At 42.4% G+C, this 17,771-nt stretch overlaps 1 protein-coding gene across 3 annotated transcripts in view; it reads right to left on the bottom strand.

Annotated features, from left to right (window-relative positions):
• EDRF1 (erythroid differentiation regulatory factor 1) overlaps positions 1 to 2,733 on the bottom strand; it is a 30,828-nt gene extending 28,095 nt beyond the window's left edge. For 2 of the 3 annotated variants that reach the window (XM_031957006.1, XM_031957007.1), the window contains exon 1: positions 2,370 to 2,733. In XM_031957006.1, coding sequence (XP_031812866.1) covers positions 2,370 to 2,639 — 270 coding nt within the window. In that variant the 5' untranslated portion in view covers positions 2,640 to 2,733. The other variant, XM_031957008.1, reaches the window with a different exon arrangement.
• Between the last annotated feature and the right edge of the window lie 15,038 nt (positions 2,734 to 17,771).

Below are 17,771 nucleotides of genomic sequence, written 5' to 3'. Positions count from 1 at the left end.
CCCAAACAAAAAGCAGCACCTTGGCCCTTCTGCTAATTAAAGGGAAAATCTTCAGCAGCTAACCCTAATATCTCTGGGCCTGTTTCCTCATTTATAAAATGTGACTTGTAGGGTCCCTTCCAGATCTGACTCCAAAACTGCATTGAGTCTAGGGAACCCAGAATAGAGAACATATGACCTGAAAAAGCTTTGTGTGTCTGAAAACAGAATATGACCACGAGCTATTCTTAACCTTTGAGCGTTTATCTGACAAATGGGGCTATGTCTCCCATATAAAAGATTCACAGGTTTGAGAACAGGCCCAGAGCAGAATAAAAGAAGTCAACTGGTCCTCAGAGGACCTCTGGTTCCAAACTGAGTACTCTCTAGTCATAGGGAGGAAACACACCTCAAACTTTTGACTGAGACAGGGCACTTCCAAAGGGCCTTCCTCACCAGAGAGAAAGGGCTCACTGTAAAGCTGCTCTTCCAAAATGGCGTGCTGCATGGGAGAGGAGCGGACACACAGGTATGAAACAGCTCCCACAGCTGGAAGAGCTCCACCTCCTCTGATTCTTCTTGGGGGACTTTGCCTCAGTCTGTAAATGATGTCTAGTTCTTCATTCTCTGCACTCCCCAAAACCTCCTCATTTACAAAGAGATAGTATTCAAAAAAATTTGCCATCTTGTACAATCGTTCTACTTCCATGTTCATGACTGTCACAATGACTATCTGAACATCATCTTGTCTCAAGAGCCCAAACCTGCCCTTTGTTCTCACCAGGACCACAACCACTGCCCTAGTACAGGCTTCCCTCCCTTCCTTATCTTGACTCCTCAGTGAACCTGTCTACACTGACATTACTCTCTCCTCTTTAAGGATGAGAATGCTTGTCCTATTGTTTTCCCCACTGGGCCAGAGCTTAAGTTTCAACCCCCTACCAAGGCACCCTGCTCTACCTTCCCCATCCTGACATCTCTCCCTTACCTGACTGGTTTGTCGCCAGGACAAACCAGTGGGGTGAGGTCCTTGTCACTACCCCCTGTCACTTCTCGACGGTCTTAGTGGCCAAGGTAAATTTCCAAAACGATGGGCCTGCCCGTTCAACCTCAGTGGCTCCCTTACTCCTAGGATCTAAACTTAAACGACCTGATTCTCTCCGACCTTTCCAATTTTCTCACCATTTGTTGCCTTTCACAAACTCTACAATAGAATCACCTGCAGAACTTTGCACAACCTCAATGCTATCTCCTGACTCCACTCCTTCGCTCAGAATGTTTCCAGTCCCACCTTCACTTTCTAGACTCCCTGGCCTTCTTCCATTCACTTTAAATCTCACTACTGTAGGCGGCCTTTCTCGGTGTGCCTCCTTCTAAGATAACTTTCCACAGACTCCATATGTCACCTATGTAGCCACGTGTACATGAAGACTCCCTCACTGGGAGGGGTAGAACGCTATGTTTTTCCTTTGGACCCCCTGCTGTTGTTTGTCCTTCGTTCCCAGAGGCCCACCATTTTGAGCAAGATGACGTGCAAGGGAACCTGACTGAAGCGAGGGGGCCTGTGCAGCCACTTCCAGTGACAGATCCCGCTCTGGGCGCGGGATGACAGGAGACGCCCTGGGACACCTCGGCCTTTCTGAGGCGGCTCTTTCCCAGGTTTCTTCCAAGGATCGGCGCGGGTCCGTACCGCTCGCGGCCTTGGGAAAGGTCTGGTTCACAAGGGCCCCGGGGCGCTCTTGCGGCGACACCCTCCCGGGGGGAGTCAGAGACGGCCAAATTATGGCAAGGCGCTTGGCAGGGTGAAGACCCTCGGATTTAAATCCCCGGGACGGGCTCTCGGGCTCCCGGTAATGCTCGGGCACTTCAAAGATCTCGCCGTGGTGAGCACAACACTGCAAACACGACGCGTTCTATTCCCGACTTAACCCTGACATCCCGTGAGTGATCAGGGCCCTCAGAATACACCCAGAGAGCGCGGCACAAAGAGCTCTGGGTTCTGACCGGCTCTCACCCCTCGAACGGGGCAGTCAGGCCGGGCGGGCGGGCGCTTCCAGGATCACCCCAGCCTCCCTCCAGGGTTACCCGGAGCGGGCGGGGGCAGGCTCGGGGCCCCAGAGACCCCGCCTCCGGCGGCGACCTCGGCCACCCCGCGGGGCTCACCGCGGCTCAGGGGCTGGGCAGACCCACCGGGCCAGCCAGCCCCCCACCCCGGCTACGGACCCGGGGACCGAGGCCCGGGGGTTTCCGGCCGCCCGCCCCCAGCTTCACCTTCATGACTTGCTTCCAGAGGCCCGGCCCGGACTGCGGTGGGGCGGGGCCGGCTCCGCAGGGGCGGGGTCCGGGGGCTCAAATCCCGATTATGCCTCGCCCCGGCCCCTCACAGTTACCTGCGGCCCCGGCTCCTCGGCAGCCTCCCCCGGGAGGACGCTCAGCCCGCTGGGCCCCGGCGCCGCCTCGGCGCCCGCCTCCCTGGGCTCCGCCATGGCGCCGCCGCAGGCCAGGCCCCGGCCCGGCCCCGGCCTCCCTCCGGAAAGGGCGGAAGGAGGGACCCTCCGCCGCCTCGGCAGCGACTCCCACTGCTCCTCACGGGCCACTTCCGCCCCCGGCCGGAAGGAAGGAAGGAAGAACGACCGCACGGGAGGCGGAAGTGCAGCCATGCAAAGTCTCGCGAGCGCTTCTCTTCTCTCCCTCTGGGCATGCGCAGGCTCCCCTCCTCTGACGGGCGGCCAAGCCTTTACTTCGGAACCTAGTTTGCGCATGCTCTTGCTCCCCGGCGGCAGACGATCTCACGAGATTTACAGCTCCCCTCTCGTCGTCGTCCTTATCTTCACCCCCCTGCCTAACCCCTCCCCCCCTCCGCCTAGCCGTCCGGGGGCGTGGCTGGGAGATGGCCCAGCTTCCCCATTTCCCAGATGAGGAAAGTTGAGATCCGGGGAACCTGGTGTGAGGTTCCGGTGTGGGACGTTCATTCTAAGGGGCTCATGGCGCAGAGGGCGTGAGAGAATTGAGGCCTACGCCAACGCTGGGCAGCTGGGACCCGAGCAGGAGCGCAGCAGGGGTTGCCCTTCCGCTGCCCCACGTTGGGCGGGGAGAGAAGGAGCCGGGTCTGTTGTGTGAGGCAGTGGGACGGAGGAGGAGGGGCCTTCGTTCATTCTACGGGCGTTTACGGAGCACCTGCTCCGGGCCCAGTACAGTGTTCTTGTGCTAGGCCAGAGAGGGCGCCCTCTCCCGTGGGCGGGTGTCAGGCCCAGATGACCGAGGCTGGCCACTTGACCTCTAGGGGTTTCTCGGCCCAGTTAACATAAAGGAGGGAGCGGCGGAGCGGCCCCAGCGTGATCTGGAGAATGGTTGTGTCCCTTAAGCCCTTCCCAGAGAACAGCCTCCTCTCAAGTGATGGGGGGAGGGGGAGGGGAGCATCGCTGTCTCCTCTTTGGACAGTGAGTGAGTGAGCAGCTTGGAGATGCGGCGGGGAAAGAGCCTGGGAATCGCTGACAGCGCGAACTCCGAGCCAGAGCCTCAGGCGGAAAAGCTCCCGCACCCCCCGGGGCGCAAACTGTGCCCAAGGCAGGAAGTAGGCGTAAAGTGAAGGCGGATTGATACAAAGAGAGGGCAGGTGAATGATACAAAGTGAAGGTGAATGATACAAAGTGAAGGTGAATGATACAAAGTGAAGGTGAATGATACAAAGTAAAGGCAGGTGAATGATACAAAGTGAAGGTGAATGATACAAAGTGAAGGCAGGTGAATGATACAAAGTGAAGGCAGGTGAATGATACAAAGGAAGGCAGGTAATGACACAAAGAGAAGGAGGTGAATGATAAAAGTGAAGGAGGTGAATGATACAAAGGAAGGGGTGAATGACACAAAGAGAAGGCGGAATGATACAAAGTGAGCAGGTGAATGACAAGGAAGGCAGTGAATGACAAAGATGAAGGCAGGTGAATGATACAAAGTGAAGGCAGGTGAATGACACAAAGAGAAGGCGGGTGAATGATACAAAGTGAAGGCAGGTGAATGACACAAAGTGAAGGCAGGTGAATGATACAAAGTGAAGGCGGATTGATACAAAGTGAAGGTGAATGATACAAAGTGAAGGCAGGTGAATGATACAAAGTGAAGGCAGGTGAATGACACAAAGAGAAGGCAGGTGAATGATACAAAGTGAAGGCAGGTGAATGACACAAAGAGAAGGCAGGTGAATGATACAAAGTGAAGGCAGGTGAATGATACAAAGTGAAGGCGGATTGATACAAAGTGAAGGTGAATGATACAAAGTAAAGGCAGGTGAATGATACAAAGTGAAGGTGAATGATACAAAGTGAAGGCAGGTGAATGATACAAAGTGAAGGCAGGTGAATGATACAAAGTGAAGGCAGGTGAATGACACAAAGAGAAGGCAGGTGAATGATACAAAGTGAAGGCAGGTGAATGATACAAAGTGAAGGCAGGTGAATGACACAAAGAGAAGGCGGGTGAATGATACAAAGTGAAGGCAGGTGAATGACACAAAGAGAAGGCAGGTGAATGATACAAAGTGAAGGCGGATTGATACAAAGTGAAGGTGAATGATACAAAGTGAAGGCAGGGGAATGACACAAAGTGAAGGCGGATTGATACAAAGTGAAGGCGGAATGATACAAAGTGAAGGCGGATTGATACAAAGTAAAAGCAGGTGAATGACACAAAGTGAAGGCAGGTGAATGACACAAAGAGACAAAGAGAGGGCAGGTGAATGATACAAAGTGAAGGCAGGTGAATGACACAAAGAGACAAAGAGAGGGCAGGTGAATAATACAAAGTGAAGGCAGGTTAATGACACAAAGTGAAGGCAGGTGAATGATACAAAGTGAAGGCAAGTGATACAAAGTAAAGGCAGGTGAATGACACAAAGTGAAGGCAGATTGATGATACGAAGAAACAAGAGGGCACTTAGGTGCCAGGAGTAGAGAGTGGTTTCCCCAGCATGAAGGAAAACATCTGGAGCTTTATCAGCTCAGCCCTAGGCTCTCCTCTAGAACTATCTATTTGATTTAAAAGCTCACACTCAATGGAGGGAGGACTCAACAAACTTACCCTTTGACTGAGGGATGACAGGCCTGCGGGGTCCTAAACTTGGATCTGTGGCTAAGAAGACAGTGCTGTAGCTTAGAGGACAAAGGTCAGGCCAAAAATTGTAGCGGGCTTTCACCTCCTTACAGAGGAGAGAGTTGGTGAAAAGCAGTTGGGTGGGGTCTGGCCTGCTGGGCCCAGAGAAAGAGGGAGAAGAGGAGACAAGGGGGGAGGTGTCTTTGGTGATGGGGGGAGTAGGCCAGCATGATGGTCCAGGGTCCTAAGATCTCCCTAGCCCGTCATATTAAACCAGAAACCACAAGTCTTCTGTGATGACCCCCAAAGGGATATTTTGTGTGTCCTTTCTGAAGTTTAATTGATCATTTAAATGTGATAGGGATTCGGCACTTGCCTAGATTTCTCCAGATGGCATCTTCTATGAGGAAGATTAGGGTCCTGGACATCAGGAGCATGGAGAACAGGGGCAGATGTGGACCATAATAATGCCGAAGAAACTGAGCAAGAGACCAATTCAATTATTTATTAAATGGAGAGAAATACTGGGACCAATGCATCCATGTTGATCCCAGGGCTAGAAGAGACTATCATCTCAAACGAGCTTTTTAAGGAATAACAAGAACAATGACATTACTGATATTCTAATGGCATCTGAAATGGAGAAACCTTTATCTTGTCAAACATTAAGGAATGTCTATAAAACCTTTATCTCAAACATTAAGAGGGGACGGTTATAACCTAAGGCAGAGTAACAAACTAGGACAATTGGAGGAACTGGGTCACCTCATTAAAAGGGGACTTTGGCATAACACCATCTCCATAGGTCTGTTGTATAGTTGGGAGTAACCTTTTTTCCACTGGCTTCATAAATGGGATAGTCTGAGTCTTTAAAACTTCCTGATTGACTTTATGTAAGTCACTTAACTAGTCTCTGCTACTCAAATTCCTGATTGACTTTATGTAAGTCACTTAACTAGTCTCTGCTACTCAAATTTTCTGATCAGCAAAATGAAGTGGGGGGTTGGATTTAGTGACCTCTGCCCTTTGAACTCCATGTCTATGACCCTGTGAAATTTCCTAATAATCAGAGTCTTTTTTCTTCTCACCTGGTTCTTGGACCCCTTAAATCCTAAAGGCGATTTCATTACTGTCAATGACTCTAAACAAGAACCGAGTTGGAAGCTCTGTGGATATATATTCATTGTAAACAGGAAAGCCCAAGAGCCATTGGATGGGGAAATGCTGCTTTGATGGTTTAGTAAATGCCCCTGTGGGCACAGCTGGGTGAATCTTATTGATTTCTCAGTCAGGGTCCTGGGCCTGCCTTCAAAGAGGCTAATGAATCATTTTGCTATTCGAATTCATCACGTGGTCTCCATGTGGAATTAGCAATAGGGAGGTAGGGGTGGGGAGATGTCATCCCCCAGTACAGGGGCTCCTATTCTCAAAATCTGATGCAAAAATCATGTTCCAGCTGGCTTTGAAAACCTGCCTTACCCCTTTGTCTTGGTTGTGTACTCAACGGGCATTCCTGTGATGGAGTCAATACATGGCAAGGTAGAACCAGAAGGTACTTCTGGGAGAATCCAGGAAAGGGCCTCCTGTCCACCATTTTTAACCTTTTTGTTTACAATCATTACATTCAGGAATGGGAGCCATCAGCCATGGGCATTCCCCTGCCCACCAGCAACACTGCAAAAGTGTCCAAGCTCAGGTCTTTCTCCCAAATGATTGCTCTCATTTTTATATGAACAAAGGGGCAGTCTGTGTACATCAGGCAGGCTTTCAGACTTCTGGATCAACCTCCATTTGCCTTCTTGTCTAGCAGCACTTTGTAAAAGCACTTGGCTTTGTCTTCATGACCACCTTTATTCTTTTACTGTTACTATTGTACTGTTAAAAGAACAGTGAGGAGAAAAGAGCAGCAAAAAAAGTCTAAAAGGAAGCTACTCTTGGAAAAGAACCTCTGGTTATTTACCTACAAAATCAGTCCAATGGCCCAGGGATGGCCAACCCAGGTTAAACAGAAGTGGACTTTTATAAAAGAGTAGGAATCTGCTCTTACTGCATGGTGACTGCTATCCCTGTGCCTTTATGAGCCAGGCTTACAGGTCTTTGTGGACCAGGTGGCAGCATGACTGAACCCATGATGGAACTATCCATTAGAGACTCCATTTTGGATTCATGTATCCCCACCCCAAATTCTTCTCCGAAGTGTGACCCTTCTCCCTGAGAACTCTCTTGTATACCTCCCTTCCTCCCACTGTGCTTTTGTTCCCTCACTCCTTCCTACCCCATTCATTACTACCCCATGTGAAGTTTTGGCTGGTTAAGGCTCTGGGTGTGGGATCACATATTTTTGAAAGGCATTAAATTAATGTAAGATCCTCTAATCCTTGGACAAAAACTGTTAACATGATCAAAGCCTCAATGATTTCTTGATTTTATTCCATGTGCAAGAGTGGATCTTGGTAACAACTTTCAGAAATCATTTAGTCTACAGGCAAAGAGGGGATTTGTCACTGACTGGAAAGACTAATGTCTGTTCTACTTTAAAAAGATTTTTAATATAAATAAAGCTAATGGAGAAGATTTTTTGGAAAAACCCTCCTCTTCCTTCAGCCATCATAGTTTTCTAGAGTTTGGCAGCTCTTTCCAAGGGCTACCACATGGGACCTGATGTCTGAGGCAGGCTTCTGTGGGGTATGACTTACAGGGAATAAAGGAAGTCTACTTCCCCCCATTTTTCCTCCCATTCAAGTGTTCTGTTTACCCTGGAGGAGGAGCAGATACTTTTTCTTGTTAACCACAGTGGGAATTAATTATTCTGTTTAGCAGAACTTAGAGTGGGGCCTGAGGGATCAGGGAAAGTGTAGCCTAGGCCAGCCTTCTGGAGAGGCTGGGAGGTTTGTGGGTTGGGAGGAAGTCCAGGCTGCTTGACTTCTTGCCTAAAGGGAGTAAGGGGTGGAATTCTGATTCATTCAGGCCCTCCAGCACTTAAAGGAGAGTTCTGGGTTTGGATCAGGCTTATTGTAAAAGCAAGAAGCTTTCTTCTTTTCTTTTTTGCTTTGGAATCAAGTAAAGCATCAAGTGAGGTACTTGAAAAAAATTTTATTTTCAACTTGTATACTTTAAAAATTTCCCCTCCAATTACATGTAAAACAATTTTTAACATTTGTTTACTTTGAGTTCCAGATTCTCTCCCTTCCTCTCTTCCTACTTCCACCTCCCTCAGTAAGAAGGCATATGTGAAGTTATGCAAAATATTTCCATAAGTCATGTTGTGAAGGAAAACATGTCCTCCCCTCTAAAAAAAATCTTCAAATATAATAAAGTTTTAAAAGTATATTCCAATTAATGTTCTGTAAAAAATGACCAGCAGGATGAATACAGAGAGGCTTGGAGAGACTTACAGGAACTGAAGCTAAGTGAAATGAGCAGAACCAGGAGATCATTATATAAGTCAACAACAATACTGTACAAGGATGTATTCTGATGGAAGTGGATTTCTTTAACAAAGAGAAGATCTAACTCAGTTTCAATTGATCAATGATGGACAGAAGCAGCTACACCCAAAGAAAGAACACTGGGAAATGAATGTAAACTTTTGCATTTTTGTTTTTCTTCCCAGGATATTTCTACCTTCTGAATCCAATTCTCCCTGTGCAACAAGAGAACTGTTCGGTTCTGCACACATAGATTGTATCTAGTATATACTGTGACCTATTTAACATGTATAGGACTGCTTGCCATCTGGGGGAGGGGGTGAAGGGAAGGAGGGGAAAAGTCGGAATAGAAGTGAGTGCAAGGGATAATGTTGTAAAAAATTACCCAGGCATGGGTTCTGTCAATAAAAAGTTATTATTACAAAAAAAAATTATCACTCTGAAAAAAAAAAAGCATATTCCAATTTTTCTTCAGATACCTTCAGCTCCCCCAATCCCCAAATGGATAGCATTTTTCATCATAAGTCCCTCAAAGTATCTTGAATCATTGTCTTGTTGAGAATAGCAAAGTCATTCACAGCTGATCATCTTATATTATGGCTATTACTTTATACAAAGCACATTTCACTTTGCATGAGCTCATGGAAATCTTTCCAGGTTTTTCTGAGAGTGTGTGGAAAAGATGAAGAACTTAAAGATCAAGCACATATTGATCAGTGACTGCGAAATGAGTTGACGCCTCGGTTTTGGCTTCTCTGGAGTCACGTGATTTTAGATAAGGCCTGGACTATATTTCATTGTCCAAAGAAGGGATTAAAAAAGTATATGTGGCGGAAGAAGCTGTACATCACCTTATCTACTGCATTCCACTGACCAAATGGGGAAAAGAGACTTATGTAACCAATCACAACATACAGAGGGTGGGATTTTGGGGGTTCTTTGTCTGAAGTGTATAAAAACTGTGACCACTCTCAAGGGAGTGGCCCTCCTGCTGGCCCTCACAGAACAGGATGGTGGGCTTCTCAAGATTCTAATAAATAATTCTGCTTTCTATGAGTGATCTCTGAGTAGTCATTTTTGGGTAGGGGTCTTTTTACATCCCACACAAGAGCATCCTGCTTATCATTTCTTATATAACAATAACTACATAACAATTAAGTGTTCCATCATAATCACATGTCACAAGCCATTCCCCAGTTGATGGGCAACTTTTCAATTTCCATTTCTTTGCCTCCAGAAAAGAGCTGCTATAAATATTTTTTATACATATAGGTTCTTTCCCTTTTTAAAAAAGAGCTTTTTGAAAAAAAAAAAAGAGCTTTTTGGGAATACATGCTTAGAAATGGAATTGTTAGGTCAAAGAGGATGTATGGATTTATAGCCCTTTGGCCATAGTTCCAAATTACACTCCAGAATGGTTGAATCCTTTCACAATTCCACCAAATGCATCAATGTCTCATTTCCCCACATTCCTCCACCTTTTGTTATTCTCCTTTTTTGTTCTATTAGTCAGTCTAATAGGTATGAGATAGTACCTCAGAACTGTTTTAATTTGCATTTCTCCAAACAATAGGGAGTTTTTTTTCAAATGGCTATAAATAGCTTGATTATCTCATCTGGAAACTGTTCTTATCTTTTGATCATTTATCCATTAGGGAATGGCTCATCTATTTTTAAAATAAATTGGACATAGTTTCCCATATGCTTGAGAAATGAGATCTTTATCAGAGAAACTTGCTTCAAAATTCTATTGCTACCTGTATTTACCCCCATTTATCCTATTCCCTCTTTCCATTCACCCTGTTCCTTCTCAAAAGTATTTTGTTTCTGACTATCCCTTCCTCCAATATTCCCTCTCTTCTATCACCATGCCCCTTTTTACATCCCCTTCCTCTTCTACTATTCCGCAGTGAGATAGATTTCTACATCCAATTGAGTGTATGTCATTCCCTCTTTGAGCCAATTCGGATGAGAATAAGATTCTCACTCCCCTTCATCATCCTCCCCCTTTTCTCCTCCCCCATAAAAGCTTTTTATTGACTCTTGTATGTTATCCCATTCTAGCTCTCCCCTGTCCTTTCTCCCAGTATATTTTTCTCTCACTCCTTATTTTCATTATTTAAGATATTATCCCTTCATATTCAGTTGAGTATTGAATAGTAATCTACTGTAAATTTTGTGAAACAATCCTTGTTAAATCTGCAAAACTTGTATTTGGAGATAACTGTGAGTTTTGCTCATTTACCTGGGTCTGAATAAAATCATGTCACATCAACTATTTTGAAACTCTTCCCTGTCTAGAACCGGATGAGAAGGACAGCAGTTATGCTCCCCAGGCACCCCATCTGCTGGTTAAGGATTGGGAGTATGGAAAGTGTCTCGATGGCAAATTTTTTAAAATTTGAAAGTGTAATGGGAAGACTGGCATGTGTGCAGACCGCCATTATAGAACCCAGGGCTGGTGCTAAGAAGCAACAAGTCATAGAACTGTAATTTACAATATGGAGGAACCAACCCAAATTTAGTCTGGGGCTGCATGGATTCTGTCATTGTGGGCATGGGGGAAATATCCATTTGGCAGCGATGCTGAGATATATGAAGGTCTGGAGAGATACTGAGCGGAAATTGGAGAGTTTTCTCAAAGGTTTTTAAGGGCTGGGTATGAGCTTGTGCTATTTCTTGTTGTTAAAACTAGAGACATGTAACTACATACAGCTATTATATGTATGTGTACATATGTATGTTTATCCCTACACACAGAGAGAGCTATCCCTTATCTCATGTGCCCTCAGGTAAAGGAGCTTTTTGCAGGGAGCAAAGTGAGCCAATTATTGACATTTCCATAGTTTCTCTGAGTCAGAGCATGAGCCAAAAAGACTTTGCAGAGAGCATGGCCCAAATTGTAGCTAGATCCTTAGGAGAAGGCATGTTTCACTGTGTCTGTTATACTGTGAAGGCTTGCTAAGACCTTTGGATTCTCAGTCTTGGGGTTCAGATCCTTGTGAACTTTACCTAGAAGTTTCTTGTTCTAGATTTCAAAGAGACCTAGAAGTTTTATGGAGTACAGTTATTCCCTCCACATTTTGGGATTACGGATATGGTGCCTTTACAATCTGGAAAATCTGTGTACATTGTTTTTTTTTTTTTTTTTTTTTTTTTTGGCACTCCATAGCAGAGAAGTCTAAATTTTTTCTTTCTTTTTTTTTTTTTTTTTCAAATGGGTTCAATTTTTAAAATGTGTGTTCATTATTTGGTTCTAGGCTTTTGTGTATTGTCTGTGGCTTTTGCAAAAATCTCCCTAAATTTCCATTTAACTTTTTTTTTTTTTTGCTGAGGCAAGTAGGGTTAATCGACTTGCCCAGGGTCATACAACTAGGAAGTAGTAAGTGACTGAGACTAGATTTGAACTCCGTACTCTATCCACTGTGCCATCTAGCTGTCTCCTCCATTTAACTTCTTATGCCAACCTGTAATGGATTGAAATCATGATAGGGAAAGTTGTGGTATGGAAAAGATAACTGAATCGAATAAGTGGCATGTAGAATAAGAATTCAGAATGAATAAGTTTATGTAGATAATTATGATAGCTTATTAAGTGCTTCTTATGTGCTAGGAGGCAACTAGATGGCACAATAGAAAGATTGCCGGATCTAAAGTCAGGAAAACCTTGATTTCAAAACTAGTTTCAGACATGAGGGATGACCCTGGGCAAGTCACTTGACTCTGTTTCCCTCAGTTTCCTCATCTGTCAAGTGAACTGAAAAGGAAATAGCAAATCACTCCAATACCTGTGCCAAGGAAATCTTGACTTAATAACAAATGTGACAGGCACTATGTGAGCACTCGGGATGTAAATATAAGCAAGTAAGATAATCCTGGCCTTCAAAGTGCTTCCATTTTTTTTCCTTTTTTCTAATACATTATTTATATCTCTTGTTTTTACACGGCCTTTTACTTGCCTTATTTTCTCCCTATTTCACCACTCCCTCCCAGAGAGAGCTACATACTTTGTAATATAAATATTAGAAACTTGTATTCCAATGAGGGGAGGTGACACACAAACCAGAGCTGAAAGGGGTGTTCCTGGAACTGTTTCATAGTGTGGAGAAAGCCAGGAAAATCATTGTTGACACATTCAAAAATCACTTGAAAAGTAAATCAATTTGGGGGGGGGGGGTTAAATTTTAAAGATAAAGGGACTATCCAGTTGATACTAACAGACTTCTTTTCTTTCAAAGTAAGAAGCTTTAAAATAAAATCACGAGGAAAAGAAAATGCCTAGAGAAAGGGACTTTCTTGGAGCTTCCATGAGACCTTGTGATCCCTTGCAGCTCATCCTGCAGGAGCAAGAAGGAAAATCAAGCGGGGTTCTTCATTCACAAAATATTTTTTTTCTCATGTGAATGTCAATCAGATTTTTAGTTCTTGTGTGTTATTTTTGGGTGGATAAAATATTTTATCACCATTCCATATGCTTTAGTTGACATTGTCCATAATAGTTAATTTATTTGACGTATTAAAAATCAGTTTTCAGACAAATTGTCCATAATGGGTTCAAAATAAGTAAAAAATTGGTCTCAAATAAGGAGAAAAAATTAGGATGCCATCATAAAACTATTTCAGAAGGAATAGAAGATATTACAGATATTATTTTTTCTAAAGGCATGTTAGTTATACAAAGATATTAAATGCTGTTCCCTTAAACTCAGACATAAAGCTTTTAAAATTAGAAATATTGGGGTTCAGTTTTCTTTTGGAACATCACAAAATCTAAACAAAAATTTTGTATTTTTGTATTCAGCATGTAATTAAGTTGTAACAGTGATTATTGCTTGAGAATATAAAGGCCATCACATTTTCACTGAGGGAACTTCTCTTTTAATTAATGCTGAATTATATTTTATTATCCCCTTTACTTCTATTTCCTATCATTCTCCAGTTGTCTGCTGAAATGAAGAAAAATAAGACCAAGTGGGTAAATGAAAACATATATTGATTTCTGTTTGTTTTTTAATTTGCATTTTTATCTCTTTGTTGATGTTATTGGTTTAATCGTTTTATTTTTACAAGCAACAGTGCCATTTGTTAATTTAGCTCGATAATTAAATGCCTGTCAAACAGTTGAATTTAGAAGATAGTCCCTCTTGTAAATGAGCATTTGATATTTCCAACATGTCAAAAGGGCCGTTCTTGTCCACATTCTGGGAATACAGCTTGGCTAGTTCTAAAATGGGTTTCTGACATCGATGGATGTACATAGTGATATATTCCAGGAGATGGCGCAAATGGCCTACATTTCACTGAGAAAGGTGGCTTGAAATAGCGATGGGAACTTTTCCAAGGCACAATAGAATTACTTATTCCTTCTGCAAATCTTTATGAAGGACTTTTTGCGTGCAAGACTTTCTGTTAGGGCTGTGTGACACACAAGGGAGGACAGAACAACACACTCCCTGTGTTCTAGGCACTCACACTTTAGTGGGGAAAATGGGGCAACTGGACAAATCACCAAGTACCTGCGATGTTTCTTACTGGGAAGCCCTCTTCAGGGTGCAGGCTCCCCTCAGCCTTGAAATGCCAGCTCAGCCTCCGTCCTGCTGGAGAGGGACAGCCTCAGGTCCAAATATCTCCTTTCTTACCTGGCTGGGCTGCCTTGGGGCTTCTCTGACTGACTTGGCTGAGAGTCAGCTCCCTTCCTTCCTTCATTTTCAGCTCCTTTTCAGAGTTATCTGCCCCTGTGGACTATGAGCTTTTGGGCGGTTATTAAAAATATATCGTCCATCAGTTGGGAAATGGGTGAATAAGTTTTGGCATGTGAATGTAATGGAATATCACTGGTCTATAAGAAATGATCAGCAGGATGATTTCAGAGAGGCCTGGAGAGATGTATGTGAACTGATGCAAAGTGAAATGAGCAGAACCAGGAAATCATAGTACATGGCAACAAGAAGATTATGTGATGATCAACTCTGATGGACATGGATCTTTTCAACAGTCAGATGATTCAGGCCAGTTCTAATAGAGTTGGGATGGAGAGAGCCATGTGTACTGGAGAGAGCACTGTGGGATTGAGTGTGGATCTCAACATAGTTTCGTCACTATTTTTTGTCATTTGCTTGCTTTTTGTTTTCTTTCTCATTTTTCCCTTTTTGATCTGATTTTTCTTGTGCAGCATGGTAAATGTGGAAATATGTATAGAAGAATTGTACATTTTTTTAACATATATTGGATTACTTGCTGTCTAGAGAAGGGTGTGAGGAAGGAGAGGGAGAAAAATTTGGAACACAACGTTTTGCAAAGGTTAATGTTGAAAACTATTTTTTGCATTATTTTGAAAATAAAAAGCTATTGTTAAAATATATTTCTGATTTATGGAATAAAACAAGCATTTCCATAACAGCATAATAAAAAAGATAAAGATAATAAAAAAATTTAAAATATTGCCTCTTTTCATATTCGTGTCCCTAGAGCTTAGCACAGTGCCTGGCACATAGTAGGTGCTTAATAAATATTGATTCGCTGATTGACTAATGTGAGGAGTTCCAGTGGGTATAAACAAAGGGCCATGGGAATTTTAATAAAAGATAATGGCTAGATCATCAGCTAGGAAGTATTAGGGAGGACTTTCCAGGAGAGGTAGTGTTTCAGCAGGCTTTGAAAAATGTCTTGTGTTCCAATAGTCAAAGATTGAGGAGATGATGGTAATGGGGAGAGAACAGCGTGAGGTAAGACAGAATGGGATAAAAACCTGGAGCATATGCTCAGGGTTGGGGGAGTTGTATGACTGAATTTATGTGAATGGAAGTAACTTGGGATAAAATGAGAAAGGTTAAGTCAGACAGCTGTGGAGATCCTTGAAAACCAGGCAAAGGAGTCTGGAACTCATTTGTCTGAGTAGAGAATGCTGTTGTTTTTTGAATTGAAGAGGGATGTTATCAGTGCCGGTTTTTAGGAAACTGAGTAAGAATTGTATTTGGGACTCTGAGAACTAAACAAGGTCAGACATAGGGAGCCTGTGGATAGGAGGGAGCAGAGGTGTGACTTGGGATCTTGGACGTGAGATCTAGAGTTGAAGGAACATTGGAGGCCATTAAGTCCAACTCCCTCATTTTTTTTTTTTTTTTTTTAAAAAGAGAAAACTGAGGGCCAGACAGCATAAAGGTCTTTCCCAGGGTTTTATAGCTATCAGAGGCAGAATTTGAACCTGCATCTTTTAGTCCTCTTTACTATGCTAGGGAATAGGGTAACAGCTCTAGAAAAGAAGGAACTGACTTTTTTTTATAGGGAAAACATCTTGAGTGGAATTAAAATGGAATTTGGTCTCTTCTCTTACTTGCATTTCACTGATATCTATGTTTTATTCATAGATTCCATCTTTGAAAACCAAGATAAAATTATGGCTATTGTAGAGACTATCAAAACTTGTTTTACAAATAAATCTTTTTTTTAAATTTTTAACATTTTTATTTAGTGTTGAATTTCAAATTCTATTCCTTCTCCTTCTCCATCTTCTCTGCTTCCTTAGATGATAAGCAATCAGATCCAGGTTATACATCTGCAATCATGTAAGGCATTTCCACTTTAATCATTTGGTGCAAGAAGATTCAAAGAAAAAAACAATGAAATAAAGAAAGTGAAAAATAGCATGTTTCAGTCTGTATTCAACAATATCAGGTTATTGTTTTTTTTTTTCCTTTGAGGTGAATATTATGCTTTACCATTAGTCCTTTGTTTACACAAATACCTCTTATTTTTTTTAAAAAAAAATGAATTGTCAAAGGAGAACTCTATTGAAAACATTGAAACATATTATGGGAAAGACAGGAATTTATCTTCAGAGGAGGACACTTTACTAAAAAAAGGCTTCAGTCCCAAAGAGTAACATGAAATGGCTCCCTGCCCAGAGAGACTTTATCGAAGACCTCAAAAAAAATTCAAAAATCAAGTGAGAGACATTGAGGAAAAACTAAAGAAAAAAATTAATATCATTTAAGAAAAATAAGATATTGAAAAAAATAGTTAACCAATTAGAAAAGGAGGTACAGAGTCTCAAAGATGAAAATAACTCTGAAAATTACAATTGGGCAAGGGGAAGCCAGTGAAACTATGAGACAACAAGAAATAACAAAACAGATTATAAAGAATGAGAAAATAATATAGAATGTGAAACATCTCATAAGAAAAACAACCGCTTTGGAGAACATATCACGAAAAGAAAATATAAGACAAATTGGACAGTCAGAAAGTTGTGATCAAAAGAGAATTTTAACACAATAATGCAGGAAATAATGCTAAAAATTGTCCTTAGTGATAGAACCTGAGGGGAAAGTAGAAATAGAAAAAAATCTACCAGTCACCACCTCAAAGAGATCTTTGTGGAATATAATTGCCAAATTAAAAAAATCCCAGATTAAAGGGAAAATTTTGCAAGAAACAAGAAAAAAAAAAGCAATTCAAATATACTGGAGCTACAATTAGAATTGTACAGGACTTATGAGCAGCTACAATAAAAGACCATAGGTCTTAGAATCATATCCACAGATAAGCAAAACAATTAGGTCTGCAGCCAAAAATATCATATCTGGTAAAATTATCTATAATTTTGAATGGCATAAAATGGATATTTGATGAACTTGCAGATTTTTAGGCCTTTCTATCATCCAAAGTCAAACTTAACAGAAAATTTAACATATAAGAGCCAATATCAAAGGGCAATTTTAAGAAATTCAACATGGACAACAAACTTTAAATATGGACAATTTTTTTATGTTTTTGCCCCTTTTTTCTTTCTTTTTTTTGGAGGCAACTGGAGATAAGTGACTTGCCTAAAGTCACATAACTAGTAAGTGTTAAGTGTCTGAAGAGTCAGGTCTTACTGACTTCAGGGCTGGTCTCTATCCACTGTGTGATCTAGCTACTCCTGTTTTTTTTTTTTTTTTAAACGTGGGAAATGTATTCTTTATGTTTAAGATTTACATCCACAATAATTGGCAAGCTCAAAAAATTGGCAAATTAAAGATAAAAATTGTAATCATGTTATACAAATGAGATGTAGAGGAAGAATAAACATAGAAGCATTAGAGGTAGAAGGAGGGCTTTTATTTTTGAAAACCTACTCACATTGGGAATGGGTTCAATGGGCAACACTATATATATATATATATATATATATATATATATATATACACACACACACACACACACCATGAAGAGTATAGCAGCCTCCAAAATCTATAAAGAATTAAGGAGGAAGAGATAGACAGATGGGGAAGCAAA

The sequence above is a fragment of the Sarcophilus harrisii genome, chromosome 2 (genome assembly GCF_902635505.1).
Source record: "Sarcophilus harrisii chromosome 2, mSarHar1.11, whole genome shotgun sequence".
Classification (NCBI taxonomy): Eukaryota; Metazoa; Chordata; class Mammalia; order Dasyuromorphia; family Dasyuridae; genus Sarcophilus; species Sarcophilus harrisii.
The sequence above is the reverse complement of the archived record's forward strand: the minus strand, read 5'-3'. Positions and strand labels throughout refer to the sequence as shown.